The sequence below is a fragment of the Melanotaenia boesemani genome, chromosome 23 (genome assembly GCF_017639745.1).
Source record: "Melanotaenia boesemani isolate fMelBoe1 chromosome 23, fMelBoe1.pri, whole genome shotgun sequence".
NCBI classification, from domain to species: domain Eukaryota; kingdom Metazoa; phylum Chordata; class Actinopteri; order Atheriniformes; family Melanotaeniidae; genus Melanotaenia; species Melanotaenia boesemani.
In genome coordinates, this window is record NC_055704.1 from 18,583,230 (window position 1) to 18,599,130 (window position 15,901).

At 37.9% G+C, this 15,901-nt stretch overlaps 1 protein-coding gene across 2 annotated transcripts in view; it reads left to right on the forward strand.

Annotated features, from left to right (window-relative positions):
• nrcama (neuronal cell adhesion molecule a) overlaps positions 1 to 13,758 on the forward strand; it is a 58,309-nt gene extending 44,551 nt beyond the window's left edge. The window contains exons 20-34 of one of the 2 annotated variants that reach the window (XM_041977113.1): positions 654 to 851; positions 929 to 999; positions 1,188 to 1,413; positions 1,595 to 1,710; positions 2,361 to 2,568; positions 3,478 to 3,600; positions 3,677 to 3,853; positions 4,089 to 4,121; positions 4,693 to 4,758; positions 6,584 to 6,706; positions 6,849 to 7,004; positions 8,259 to 8,390; positions 8,486 to 8,564; positions 9,138 to 9,149; positions 12,464 to 13,758. In XM_041977113.1, coding sequence (XP_041833047.1) covers positions 654 to 851; positions 929 to 999; positions 1,188 to 1,413; positions 1,595 to 1,710; positions 2,361 to 2,568; positions 3,478 to 3,600; positions 3,677 to 3,853; positions 4,089 to 4,121; positions 4,693 to 4,758; positions 6,584 to 6,706; positions 6,849 to 7,004; positions 8,259 to 8,390; positions 8,486 to 8,564; positions 9,138 to 9,149; positions 12,464 to 12,698 — 1,955 coding nt within the window. In that variant the 3' untranslated portion in view covers positions 12,699 to 13,758. The remainder of the gene's footprint in view (positions 1 to 653; positions 852 to 928; positions 1,000 to 1,187; positions 1,414 to 1,594; positions 1,711 to 2,360; positions 2,569 to 3,477; positions 3,601 to 3,676; positions 3,854 to 4,088; positions 4,122 to 4,692; positions 4,759 to 6,583; positions 6,707 to 6,848; positions 7,005 to 8,258; positions 8,391 to 8,485; positions 8,565 to 9,137; positions 9,150 to 12,463) is intronic. The other variant, XM_041977114.1, reaches the window with a different exon arrangement.
• The last annotated feature ends 2,143 nt before the right edge of the window (positions 13,759 to 15,901 follow it).

Below are 15,901 nucleotides of genomic sequence, written 5' to 3' on the forward strand. Positions count from 1 at the left end.
GAGCTTCAAATGCTGCCAGATGTGTTCCTGTCATAGATGTCTGACTGACACCTGGATGGCACTAAAATTGATAGACTGAATAAGATCCTGGAACCACATGTCTCTAGAATCTGGGGCTTAACTCCATCCTCCAGGATGACGGTTGCTCTCCTACACAGAGGCTCATTTTAGGGAGGATGGAATGATCTGCTGGAATTCCAGACCTCAACCCAACTGAACACTTTTGGGATCATCTTGAGTGTGTTGTACGTGCTAGTCATCAACACAAACATGCAAGCTAACCTTCAAAGATTCCTGGTTGAGGAACGGGCTGCCATCGCATCTTTAGCTGTGTTGCTCATTCCACAGAAACATGATCCTTACAAGTTATACCTCGTTGTAAAGGTGACTATTCAGGCTTTCCAACAATGTATAATACAACACTTATTGGTATTATTAAAGTGGAAGACTGTAGCATTTGTAAATGTCTTTATTTACAGATCAAATTTTACCTTAAATGTAGTTAGGGGTTAAGAATGAAGAAGGAAAAAAAGTTTTCAGGATGCTAGGTTTGCTGCGTCTTACTTAAATCATGATAAAAGAATGGCTTTGTCTTACTTCTTTAAAGCTTTGACAATTATGTAAACTAATATTGGTTCTTTCATCTTACCCAGATTTTTTGATTCAGTATGAAGATCTGCTCCATCAGCCAGGAGTTTGGATCAATCTGACAGAAGTTGCTGGTACCAGCACCACAGCCCAGCTGCAGCTCTCTCCGTACGTGTACTATTCTTTCAGAGTGCTGGCACAGAATGACGTTGGCTACAGCGAGCCCAGTGTCCCTTCAAGTCAATACAGGACTAACCCTGCAGGTAAAGAAAACAATTATGTTGTGTTATATAAAAACTCCCAAATATACAAACTAAGCAATAATTTGTTTCTTTTCCAGCTCCAGATGTAAATCCGTCAGATGTTAAAGGAGTAGGAACCGAGCCCAACAACTTGGTCATCTCCTGGACAGTAAGAAGGCTTTAACTGTTTGACTTCTGGTCACTGTTGGCTGACTGTGAGCTTTTGTGTAATGTGTGGATAAAATCTATACAAGACACATCTATAAGAATAAGGTTCTCTACTGTACTTAGAAAAATAGATGTAAAGAATATTTACCTGCCTAGGGAACAGACTCACTGACTTTTTGTTCTTTGCAGCCTCTGACAGGATTCCAGTCTAATGGTCCCGGTCTGGAGTACAAAGTGTTGTGGAGACAGAAGGATGTGGAAAAGGACTGGTCATCAAAAAATGTAGTCAATGATTCTCAGTTAGTCATTTCTGAAACTCAAACATATGTTCCCTATGAAGTTAAAGTTCAGGCTTTTAATGATTATGGCAACGGCCCAGATCCTGAAGTAGTGATTGGCTACTCTGGAGAAGATGGTGAGTAAACTCTGTGGTGAATTCCGTGTGTTTATTTTGGATTAGATTATTAATACCAAAGGTGATAAAGGAAGGCACATTTTTAATTTCTTATGAGAGTGTGTTATTTGCTGTTAATGACACATCATCTCAAGTTATGTTTTGTATTATTGAATAACATTTTGGTGTCTTTGCTTGGCAGTGCCTTTGTCTGCTCCTGATAGTGTGCAGGTCATGGTTCATAACAGCACACTGGCAGAAGTACACTGGCAGCCTGTATCTTTTGACTCTGTCCAGGGGAAGCTACAAGGATACAAGGTACCTTCTTTGGATCTTGCTGCCACTGACTTGTCTGTTAGATCAGGTCTTATTTGATGAATAAATTTCATTTCAAAAGTTTGTACTTTCAACTTTCCACAATTCCAAGCCGCCATCATTTTCATTGTCTCTTTAACTGGTATGAATGTGGGCTGAACGGATATGGGGACAAGAGGTTGAAAGCAAGCAACTTTTTCCAATGAGTGAAAATTTTCTAGATTTTTATATACACAATCAAAGCTTTGCTAATATTGAATATTTTTGCTGAGTTGTCAACATTAATATAGCCTGCACAAAATAGATTCGATATCATGAGTATTTAATGCATTTTTTGTCAACCATCTTTGTAAAAACAAAAAGTGGTTTATCCACAGCAGTGTGATGCTTCAGCCAGGTTTATGGTCAGAAAAGTTTCTTTTGAAGTGGGGTTGTCTGTTTTGATCATTTTTTGTTCTGTCTTTTGATGACTTCATGATATTTCCCACAGCAAAACAGAAAAAAAGGCAAAAAGTGTAGATAGTTTTTAGTTTAGTGTAATACAATGAAGCAATAAAACACAAGAATGGCTCTGGGAGTGATCTTCCATCAGATGTTAGTGTGGGGAAAAAAAACTGTACAATACCAGTCCTATGTTTTTTCTTTTCCTCTAGGTCTACTACCACCAGCAGCGTAGCTTGCATGCAACAGAGGAGGATGCAAATCAGCAGGAGCAAGTTTTAACTTTCAGTGGGAACCGAAGCGAGGGGCGGCTGCCAGGCCTTCAACCTTACAGTCTCTACAGCCTTTTCATCAAGGTCTTTAATAACAAAGGAGAGGGGCCTGCTAGCCTCACCAAGACATTTGAGACACCTGAGGGAGGTGTGTGTGACTAGTGGTCTTGAGCAGCATCATCACTACAGTCCTTGCACATATATCATTATATTAAACCACAGAATTATCACAAGTAACTACCACTGAACACATTGTAAACAACGTAACATACAGAAACCACTTCATGTCACGTACCAGGAGATTGGACTAATAAATAATCATAAACCCAGGGATAAGTGATGGAGTTTTATTTAACAAAATGAACTTAATAGAAATGAACTCAGGAAACTGGCGGAGATTAGAGTCCAAAGGTATGAAGGCTGCAGCAGGCGCTTCTCCGTCAGAGCAGTAACCGAGTCCGTGATCTAGAGACAGAATCCTGTGAGCAATCCAGAGGTCAGTAAACCATAGAATAGCCTGATAACGGAATAAAGGGTCGATGACAGGCAGGCAGACAAGGCTGAGTATCACTAAGGGAGCGGGTAGCGGCGAATATCCACATTCAGAATACGGGGTCAACAGCAGGCAGTCAAGCAAGCAGACAGACGGGTAACGGGAAAACAGGCTAAACAGGCAGGAGACGGAGGCTGGATACGTGCAGGGTTAAACCGAGACGGTCTGGCAGGTAAGAGTTGAAACAAACAGGTATATAAAGCGCACCAGGCAGGTGGAGCGCATAAGCAATCAATCCTGAGTGTGGGGAAGATGCCTTCAGGGCAGCTGGGAAAACCGGGCGCCGTACCACGGAGCATGACACTTCAAAGCACCTTGGCACCTAGAACATCTCTAGCAGCCATGAAACTTCATGAAATACCTTAAAAACTATCTAAAAGAAATAAACCTAAACACTGACAGAGGTCCACTCCACAGCCATTATTTTATGCTCTTGCATGGTAATGAATATTCATTCAAATAAATTCTAACAAGCCCTGACTGTGGATCTGGTTTTACTTTCAGTTCCAGGCCCTCCTTCTTTTCTTAATGTCCTCAGCCCTGGTTTGGATTCTCTCACTCTGGAATGGGGCCCACCAACCAACAACAATGGGCGCCTTGCAGGGTACACACTCAAATACCAACCAGGTAGGCATGCTGGTAACCTGATCGACTGCTTTCATCCTGTCTTTGTTCCCTCATTACTTCATATTTGTCCTGACAGTCAATAACACCAACGAACTGGGACCACTTAAGGAAATCAACTTTCTAGCCAACAAGACCACCATTACCCTGAGCAGCCTGAACGCCAGCATGCTCTACAAGTTTTACTTGAATGCAAAAACTATCAAGGGTCCTGGCCCCATCATCACAGAAGAGGCCTCCACAGCTATGGACACAAGTGAGTCCTTTGTCCACACAGTGCCAGCAATTAGTTTACCAAAGACACAGTGGAAATAAAAAGTCCAAGCCATACATTTCCAGTCTTAAAGCAATCATCTTAAGACTCAAAATCACATTCCCGTGTTGGATATTTGGGATTTCTCTAAGAATTCCACGCATGAGGTATGTCTAATGAATTTCCTGACTCAACGGCTTACTGCCCTCCATCTTTCTCTTTCTCTCCTCCTTTAAAGCACATATTCAGCCCACTATAAAGACAGGCAAAGGTAACCAATGTATGCAACTGGAAGTATTTGCATGCTAATTTTAACATCAGATGATAAACCTAAATAGACCTTAGAATAGATATATTAGTCTTTCATTTGCATGTTACCATGTTAGTGTTTACAAATTTTGTATGAATAGATAATACTTAACTATAAAGACTTCTGTGGCAATTGCAAGAAACTATGCTCAGCCTATTTTACAAAAATAGGTTGTATTTACTAGGATTTTTATGCATTATTAGCTGTGCTTGCAGTCCTTTTCTTTTTTGTATTTGTCCTCTCTATATCAAAGCTGCAATGCATGGTACTTGTGAATTCATTTAATTTCTGGCTTTCTAACATGTTATTTAACTTTGGTCCTATAAAGTAGAAATTTATATGCATGCCACAGTGTCGTCATTCAGAGCTGCTTAGTTGAATTTGTTTGGATGCCACCATGAATCAAGTGTCTGATTTGACGGTCAGATTTGAGAGGTGTGACATATTTTAGCTCTGCGTGTCTATACTGTACGTTGTCTTTTGTGGTGTGCACTATATGTGTGTTGTCTCACTCTTTTCCATGTCCTTTCAGGCCCCACAGAGCCCCCACACCCAACTTCCCCCATCACTCAGTCTCTGCATCCCCCGTTTCACAAGGGTACAAGCACTCCCTGTGTCCCTAACCACATCCCTAAAAATCAACTAATGAGCTCAGTGCTGCAAAAATAGTTTGTCTAAGCAAATGCACACTGGTGCTTGAACATTAAGTACCGTCATATGTTCTGCATTTCTAACTAAATAACTGATTTTAAGTCCTAAAAGAAGATAGAGAACCTATTTAAACAAATAGAAATGTTGGATTTTGGGGAGTTTTTTTATTGATGAATATGATTCAATATCACATTTCTTTGACTAACATGATGGCTTTATAGCGTTTGCACAAAGGTCAGGTGTCATTGTGGAGCAAAAACTAATATTTAATCATTAATATCACCTTATAATTACCTGCTGACATTGCATATGGCATCATCAGCTCATTTAGAAACAATACACCCTGATGCTTTCTCGACTGTCTCTACAGATGACAGTCATGTCTCTTTGTCCTACACTGCAACTTTCAGTTTTTACTTTATTTATTTATTTAGTTATTTTCCCTTTATATTTTATTCTACAACAACAGAACTTTCTTTTGGGGATTAATAAAGTATCCAGTTTAGTTTAATAACTGGATATAAATGTCTCTTTACCTGTTGATCCGACCGCCACATTAACTATTAAAATTTAAATTTCTCCTCCAGAGCAACTCAGGCTTTAGAAAGTTGGGTGGATTTCCTCAAATGAAGTGTCTTCAGGTGTTTTATTGAGGAAGATCTTTGACCTGTACTTTCCAGTACATTATTTTATCCTTTTTCATTCTTGGGTAGAACAATTTGTTTGCTCAGAGTCATTTTGTTGCACAACTCACTTCATAAAGGGACTTAATTTACAGAGATGTCCCTATGTTTTCCAATTAATGGATCAGAATCTAAATTAATTTTACACAGATGTAAGGATTTAAAGCTGGAATACAGTGTTTTCCTCCCTCTACAGAATCCCAATATAAACCAACATGTTCTGATGTCTTATCTGTCATAATGGCGATTTTTCCAGCAGCTCTCTGGCTGGTCCACATCATCTTAAGCAAACTGTAGATGGACATCTGTTTACATTTTAGTGAGCAGGGTCAAAACTGAAGACTTGTGAATGTCGATTTTAGTCACTGTGACAGGAGCCTTTGGTAACTCTGGGTTTAGTTTGCGAGTCTTCTGAGATCCACTATTTGTACAATCTATGTATGTGACTATTGAGTGGTGCTCCTATTCATACCTGATTATCAGTCCAGTGATGAAAACACCTCACTCTAATTTAACATTCAATAAACTGCTAATTGTAAAGATTCACAGACATGTATTAGTTACAGATCTGTAATATTAGATTGTTATTCTTAGTATTCATATATCTTTGCTATACATGTTTAAATGGGTTCTCTTTATCTAACTTAGAGCTCTCCTTTTAGGACTTAAAAAAATATCATGTTTAAGGTCAAATTTGAGCGTTAAAAAAAGAGAGAAAAACTGAAAGAAAATTGGATCAGTCTAGCAAACTAATTTATTTGAGCCTGCTTTCGGTGTTACCAGAATGGACATTTTTGCAGCAACTCACTGATCTGTAATAATAATGTTGATTATAATGTTGTGGCAGGAATATCAAGAAGGTTAGTTTTGTTGGCATCAGAGTAAAATGTAGATATTATAACTAATTTAATTGGACTGACCCACTTTTGTTTGGCTTAATATGACACTTATAAAGATAATGAAAGGTTTGAATCCAGATTATTATTTTTTTTAATGTATTTGACTTTTCAAAAATCTTTACAAATTGGTACTTTTTAAAATCTCCATTATGAATAAAAACGCATTTTTTTGTCTCCCCTGTGTGCTCAGCGCCCCCTGTTGGCCCTGCATTTGGCACAGTTAACACGTCTGTATCAGAGGAAGGTGCAGTGATCAGTTGGGAATACTTTGGACACCATAAGAATGTTTTTGTGGAATATATGGTAGAAAACAGTAAGGTTCCTCTTTGTATTTGCATTTGAAAGCATGCCTTTTTAATTTAGCCTTGAACTTTACAGTTCAAAAACTATATATATATATTTTATAGTAATTCCTCCTGAATCTAATTCCTCTCCATCCACTGCACTAATTCTAGGTGATGAGAACTGGAAAACGGAGTTGGTAAACGGTACACACTCTCATACAATAAACGGTTTAAAGCCAGGGATGTCCTATCGGGTACGTGTTATAGCTAGAGATGGAGCTGACGGGAACGTCCACAGCACAAGTGAAGTGTTGGTTACAGTGCCAGGTGAGGCAGCATGCCTCAGGATGGATGGTTTATGTGTTTATTTCTGCCAGTTCTGTGCCAGCACTGTGCCATCATCAGATGTCCAGTCTTACATTCAGAGATGAATGTACAGTAGTTTCCTTGTCTGTGTAGAGCATGTCAGAGGTTGTCATCGGTTACCTTTGGTTTATTCCACATCAACTCAATTGGGTTTTCATTATGCATTATGCATTTAGGATTTTATTTTTTGTTGTTTTTTGTTGTTATGCTGATGAATCAATATGATGGATTATATATCTAATTACAGTAACTATGTGAGATAATGGGTCAGATTTTCCCATTCTGCTTGAATTATTAGCAATAATATTATTAGCAAAGACACAAATTATAGTCTTTATTTTACTACACACAATTTATTTCAGTACATTTAAATGGCAGCAGTTAACTTAAATTGAATCAATGCACATTACATGGAGAGTTAAATACAAGTTAAGATTAATGCAATTTATTCAGATGGTAATCCATTCTGTCCAGTAGGTTCATTCTGCTTTATGCAAATGACCACAGAATTTATTAAATGATACACTTTTGATGTTGAAATATATCAACTCACTTGCAATACATGAAATAATTGTTTTCATCTGAGTCATGAGCTGGAGAAGTATCATAATAATACAACACAATAATTTTGTGATAACAATGATCCTCAAACATTGAGGAGGATTCATTTTTAATCCTTTTCATTTCATTTTTGCCATAAAAATCTGTTTTTTAATTAATTTTATTAGCTGACTTGTAAAATTATAAAGATATACATCTTAATCTTTTCATAGCATTATTTTTTCATTTTTTAAAATTTATTACTTTTTTTATTTCCTTTTTCTATGCAAAATTTCAACATACCCTGCTCAGTATTTGAGAAGAATGACAAATGATTCATCCTCCATCAAAAAAAAAAACAAAAAACAAAAACAACAAAAAAACAACAAAAAACTAATATTTGAAAATCCAAAACAGCCTCACGTTCATCACTAGAAAATCCATTGTTTTATGACTTATTTCTTTTCTTTCTGTCATATTTCAGTGTGGAGTAATCAATCATCTTAACCCATTTTTAAATCCCATCTCACTGCTTGCAGCTCCCTTTCATTCCAGTGTTGCTCCGCATGATGTAAAAGGTCATGCCACCATTTTAGCAGCCTAGATTTAAATTTGGACACAGCTGAACTCACCTTCTTGTCTTTCCCCGTCTTCGCTGTGTCTCTGTGTGTCCAGCTGTACCCAACCGGCAGGTAGACATCGCCACCCAGGGCTGGTTCATTGGACTGATGTGTGCCATTGCTCTCCTCATTTTGGTGCTTCTTATAGTCTGCTTCATCAAGAGAAACAAGGGTGGCAAGTATCCAGGTAAAGCAATGTTAACAGTGTACCTTACAAGTGCAAGTGTACTGACTCAGATGGATGTGGAATTTAAAAAAAAAGAAACATTGCTTAATCCACAGTGAAGGAGAAAGAAGATGCTCACCATGACCCAGAGATCCAGCCTATGAAGGAGGATGATGGGACATTTGGAGAGTACAGGTGAAAGATAAGACAAGATGTCTAACATGTGACAACAGACATTGCTATATAACATTTTAATTATATTTATTTTTGTCCTGACTTGGTATCTGTATGTAGAATATATTATCAGGCTGCAGAGACAATCTCCCCACCAGAATCTATTACCAAACACTTAATAGAGGCAAGAAAATAAAACCAAAAACAACACCTTCGTGTTTGCCAACTCACCTTCAGTACACATTAGCCATTTAATCAAACTTTCTATAACTGCTAAGTAAAGCACATGCTAACTGTCCCTGAAACAAGTTGAAAAACATTCCATTAGTAGTTATTAGTTTTTCATTAATTTCACATTTTCTAAACATCTAAATCATGAACCTTATTTTCCTGGAATCTCAAGAATGTGTTTTATTCTAATGAGTTGGTTACCTTGTTGAAACTTAGCCTGGATGTTTGTGTATTCAACATTTTCCATGTGCATGCTTTATCTTTTAAAACTGATGTAACACAAAATAGAAGAAACTCGTTGTGGCTTATGAGCTACTTTTCATATGAACATGCATTTTTATCTTTCTGTTCTGGGGTGTTTAGGTCAATGGAGAGGTAAGACAAGATGGTAAAAACCAGCATGCAATTCATGCAACCCATGAAACGTCTTTAAGCTCTTTCTGAGTAGTGAAACTAAAGACAGGGACAAAGCACATCAAGCTATCTCTTTTACTAAGGGCCTGTTTACCCCTGGCATTAAATGTGTCTTGTGTGATCTGATAACAAGTGGACAGAGCTAAATATGTCAACTTACACATGGCACTTCACATACAAAACAATATTATCATGGAGTCAGACAGTAATTATCGTGTTATGTCACCATTTTAATGAGATAAAAGTGAAGTAATACATGAAAGAATTGTGATGTTGGTGTCCTCTGTGCAGTGATGGAAAAACGGTGTTACAACACTGTTCCTGTTGTTGCCAATAAAATGTGGCGCACTACTATAATTTGGCACAATGAAGCTGTCTTCATCTGACCAGGGGGCGAAACACCCGAACACACACACACACTCATGATCACACAGAAATGACCAAGCAATACAAGGTGCAATGGTGAATCCAGGGAATACAAAAGAATAATTTTAAACTGGAGTACAGATACTACTTTTCCTTCCCTGAGATAAAACACAGGAGAGTTATGAAAAATGTAGATTATGCCCAGAAACGGTGTTTCTCCAAATTGCAATTATAATTACACAATGCACTTCCCCTACTAACACAGGAGACAGAGCCACAACATCCAGACGGCCTGCGTTGCCATACAGTATTAATGTTGATGTTTTCTGTTAGTAATCTATTCTGCTTAGTTTCCATTTCCTTCGTTAGTTAGAGCCAATATTTAGTTTTATTATAAATAATTAAACATTTAGTTGAATTTAAAGTTCTGAGAAAGGTAACATCACATTTTTAATCATATCACACACTTTCCCAAGTAACTAGTTATTTTTTAAATCTGTAACTCTGTTACTAACTCAGTTTTTTTGGGGGGTGAAATAACTAGTAACTAAAACCCCTTAATTTATTAAAGAAATGTGTCCAACACTGGCTCTGTGTAAAACTCAAATATCACTCAAAGTGAGACTTTAAGCTCTCCAGTAAGCATTCTGAACCAACATCTGAACAGAAACATGGAGAAAGACCTGAAACGGTAGAGCCAGAAAATCACAATGATCTCTAAATACTAATTCTCTTTTTGAAGTTCTTTCTCAACCGTTACACACAGCTGTGACACACAATTAAGATTTACAGTATTTATAAGCCCCACAATTAAATTCTGTTATTGAAGTTAAAAAGCAAAATAAGGAAAATAAATTATCATACCGACAAAGTTAAAGTGGTGTCTTTTGTACTATATTAAAATGGGTTGTCTCTCTTTCATTTTCATAAGGTGTACTTATTCTTACCACACACTTCCTTTTACTAGTTGCAGTTTGTGTGCAGGAAAAGCTGTATGGGTGGTTTTAGTTTATGCATCTGATCCTAGGTGTGTAGGTGGTACTGTAGTGTAGCGAAGGGAACATTTATGTTTACACTACTAAATGATTGCAGCTATATGTGTCTCCAAATGTAGTCTGGGCCATCAGATTTGAATGAATTCTTAATATGTGAGCTTACACCTGTACTTAAGACTGTCCACTTGAAATCAGATCACCAAAATAAAACAGATTTTCCTCTTTACTTCTTATTTTTCTTTTTAAGTAAGGTTGTGTGAAGGACTTATAAGTTGTCAGTGTCGTACCTGCAGTAGACAGTGGTCCCATGACTTGCAACACCAGTACACACTGTTCAGTTTCCATTTGTTCCAGATGAAAGATGGCCAACATGAACAAAATGTGGGGATATCTTTAATTGTAGAGGTTAAATAATAAAGATAGCAGGGAGCAAATTTCTGACAGTGTAAGAAATTTATAAGACAGACCAATACATACATAAAGAGTGTAGATTGTTCAAACAAGCTCAATGTGACTTTGGAGTTCAAACAATAAGATGGCTGTTGCACAGTGTTGCTAAAGGGGGGGCTACACTTAAAGCTGGAACCACAACAAAGTCAAGTTTCACCATCTAAAACAGGGCATTTTCACTTCAATCCTACGTGGGCTGCAATCCAGCAGGTTTTCCATGTATCCTTACTTCCACACACCTGACTCTTGTAGGACTGAAATGAACAGCCTTGACCTAAAACAATCTAAACCTGCAAAATTGTTATTTAGAGGATTTTTACACTGCACTACTTTTTGGTATCCAACAGTTATGTAATGTGTCTGCAGAAGAACATCTGTGTTTCTCACCTCTTGTTGGCTAGCTGGGTAATATTTTGTAAAAATCAAAAAGATGCCTGTTACCTCTGCTTTTCATTCCTCTTTGCAAGTGTATCATAGCTGACACAAAGATTAGACCAACACAGTTGTAAATCACATAACAGATAAGTGGTAGGATACATTTTACTGGCCAGTTTGTGATCAGAGTTGGAGTTATTTTAGATAGCAAAGATTTGTTTTCAGCTTAGCTTAATGCTAAAAATTCTCTTTGATTCTCTTTGATGTTCTGATCTCTGTTTACAATAGTGGATTCACTGACTTTTCATGTCTACTTCACACAACCACACTTAAACAAAGACAACATGCTGTAAAAGACACTTTAATATTGGGTGTAAACTGTTGACATTGTTGTGACATAGTCAACACATAACACTGAAATTTAACATCTTGTTTCACTGCTTTTACTGACTTTAGCTTCCTTCAATTATTTTTTTAATCAGATGTATTTATAATTTAATTATTGCATATGCAAGTTTTCTGAAGTTAAAATCAAAGTTAAAATATAGTGTTAGCTTAACAGTCAAGTTAATAATAAATAATGTGTATGATTAAAATAGGATGTAGGCGGTAGTAAGAACTTTTTGAATGCATTTTTATTACTGCATGTAAACTGGAAGCATTCTGACTGAAATTATTTTAGAAACTGCATTCTAGTGCAGATATGTGCATTAGACTGAAAAGCACGCATTTGCAAAATTCTTTATAGCAGTGCACCCAGGCTTGAAGCACTACAGCACTAACATTATAGATAATAATATACGTGTAGCTATATGTAGCTGAGCTGCTCCACTGTACAAGTACAGTAACATTACGTGTAAAGTCCCTTTCTTAATGAGCATTTAAAACTGTTTAATTTTTTGTACTTTTTTGTGCACAAAAGACAGCATCAAGATCTTGTCTATAGTATGTGGTCCTTGTGCAGTGGAAAAGCCAGACTGCTAATGTGTAAACTGCTTGAAGAGCCTGTGTGAACAGACAGATGATCTATAAAATGCATGAATTATTTCTCAGTGAATCCTCCCTTCAACATCCTTTACCCTCTCACAGTGACACCGAGGACCACAAGCCGCTGAAGGGCAGCCGGACACCGTCCAATGGGACGGTACGCCGTGACGAGAGCGACGATAGCTTGGTGGACTATGGGGAGGGCGGGGACGGACAGTTCAATGAGGACGGCTCCTTCATCGGTCAATACAGCGGCAAGAAAGAGAAAGACACGCATGAAGGCAATGAGAGTTCAGAAGCCCCGTCGCCTGTCAATGCCATGAACTCATTTGTCTAACGAAGGGCCGCGGTCTGGCTACAGCAGTTGCTACAGCCACCCCTTGTCACCTTGACAAATGTGGCCATCTCTGTGGTGACAGTTGCTAAGGTGACAAGTTGTGAACACCTACTTTTACCCTGCGGTGGCTGTCACTCTGACGGCTAAGGCTACCTGTCACAAAGACTGCTGATATGTCCTCATCGCCACACCCGTCAGCCCCAGTCACACTGTGACCTCCCGATAAACACACACTCAACAATCCCCCACAACCATTGAAAGAAGGTGTGAATTGAGGGATGATAGGAGGAAAGGAGAGGGCGAGCAATACAGAAAGCAGATGGAATGTACCAGAAGGGGTTTTACCACACAGACTGAGCATGAGTGTGACCAAGTGTGTGTGTGTTAGTGATATTTGATCTCCTTTGCAAACATACAAAATATGGCGTATCCAAATATATATATTTTATGAAAGTATGATTAATGACCCGCAGGCAGGCAAATATGCATTGAGTCACATTCATGAGCATCTGCATGAGTAAATCATGACTCTATTAAGCATTTTACCACCCTTGTCAGTTGTTGCAGAGGTAAGCTGTGTCTTAAAACTGTATTTGGTGCACGAGCCGCTGAGAATGCCTGTTTATTTTTTTGTTTTCAGAAAGTCTTGGATGGTGTTTTATATATAGTGGCAAAAATGGCAGCAGGTTGTTTGTTGACACAGCTATAAAATGTGATTCAAAATAGAAGCTAGTTGGTGTTTCTGGTTTCTTTTTTTTTCCAATACAATGGGACGGCTTGTACATATGTAATAAAATGAGAAGGACGCTATATTTCCAGGTCAGGTATGTCTGTTTTTAGTGCCTGGAATCCTATCAAGACATGAACTCAGCACCACACCAACCAGCCCACCAGAAGTCCCACACTTAAATTCAATCAACCTGTTTGTAGCCTCATGTTTTCTCAAGCTTGTTTTATGCTTGCATTTCTTTCACATTGTGTTTCTTTGCATCGGACTCTCAAAAGGAGGCGTGATCGATCCAATGTCACTGTGCAGACTTCGTCATAAGTAGCCCAACATTGCATATATATATATATATATATATATATATATATATATATGCACAAAAGACATTACATGTAAAGGTTTAAGGATCTCTCAGCATGGTTTCTAGTGCCTTTGTAGAGAACAGTGACCTAGATCCACAGCTACATCCCTCAAAATCGACCAGGACTCCACCTGATCTTACTGTGACATCTTTAAAAAGCTATGTTAGATTTCAAAACTCTATCATGAGCTGGTAAAAACTAGCTAAGATTCTGATTCAGCTGATAATGAAGTAATTGTTTATAAGAGAACGTTAAACCATTTTCAAGCAACAAATAAGTGACAAGTTAAAGTAATAACATGGACTCTTGATTCCCACAGTAAGGGGATCCCATGACTTCCTTATGCATTGGAGAAGAAGGACTGATCATTCAACCGGTCACCTTGGGAATTTGAGATGGTAAATATCAAAAAACCACTGAGTCTCATTTTTGGGAGGATTCCAGGTTCCCTACACAGGGCTGAAAACACTTTCATACTAGTACAGTTATGATGACTCAATTTGCAACTCAGTCTCACTGCATAATGTGAAATAGTTAGGTTGGCCCACAATGCAAAATGTTGCAGTGTAAAGATACAGCTGCTATATTTTATTCAGTCTGTTCTCTGCACAGATGCTGATTAAGTTTACATATCCATGCAACCTCATGAAAGAGACCACTAGTTCAAGACTTGTCCTTTTGTCCTGCATATTTCTTTTTTTCATTTATTTTCTACTGCACTGTCACATGAATGGTTAGGGTTGAGTTAACAGTACATAGTTAGGTCTGGATGTTATAAATACATAATTAGATAGTTTAAAAAATCTACTTAATTACAGCCTCAGCACTCTACTCTCCTTATTTCTTATTTGTTATGTGAATGCTACAACCTGGATATGTTGCCATCTCATAATTCACAAACATGGACTGTAACACTGCTATGTTTTGGACATGTGGACAAATTTACTTGTTACATGTTTTCTGGTGAGACTGGGCTGCAGTTTCAGAGATAGTTATGGCTGAGTTGACAATCATGACATTCAGCTCCCATCAGCTCATATGTTACATAGACACCAAAAAAAAAAAAAAAAAAAACATCCGGCAAAGCATTCACTTCAAACACTCCTCCTCATGTTCATTTTGAGGAGGAGGCGCTGCTTAGCAGCACTAAACTACTGCCAACCTTCTCACCAGGTAACTGCCAATGGGAACCAGACTCACCGCAGTGCAGTCTCAGTGTTAATGGTAGCTATTTGAAATGAAGACGTCAGAAAATAATGATACTGAATGTGGATACAAGTGTATCTGTTGATGTGAATGAAAACTTTGCTTGTTTCACTGCAAATGGTAAACACACTGGTGACTTTGGTTTAAGCATTTAACCTTCAACAGTATATGTTGTCTCGTTCTGAGCGCAGCACTCAAGTGAGTTTTATATTCATGTAAATGAATGGAGCTTAGTGTGAATGCTTGGGTGCATGAATTGTGTGTGTGTGTGTGTGTGTGTGTGTGTGTGTGTATGTGTGTGTATGGGGCAGCACATGCATGCTACTCTGTATTGCGTGTGTGATCTTTACTTTTGCATTCTGTTTTCATTTATAACAGTCTTTACTCTGTCAAGCAATCTTTTTTTTTCAGAAAACCTTTCAATGTCTTATCATAACTTGCATCAAGTTTTTAGGTTGCAATGTGTCAGCATTCCACTTGTAGATATTTTTGGTTTGTTGTAAATAACAGCTTGACTTGAGCAGAGAAGTAGGGAGGTTAGAGGTGAGAGCCTGACCTCAAGATGGCATTGCGTATAATGAGATTATTTACAGTTTTCACTCTTTCATTTGGTGTGAATTTGAATTAATTTTTTATCTTGTCAGGTGAATTTGCTAGGTCTGCTGTTTTAGCCTATCAGGTATCAAAAGAGATTATTTAACTTGTGACTGAGCTCTTGTGACACCTGTATTGTTTCTGTCTCTGACAGTTCATGCACATTTTCTGTGTTTTTTTATATATATAAAAAAAGGGCACACAGTTAAACAGGCTGTATCATTTCAAACAAATCCACGCGTCTGATTTAGGACACCTGACATGATGCTGTCCTAAAGTAGGCATCCAATTAAAATGGCATAATTTCAAAAGTG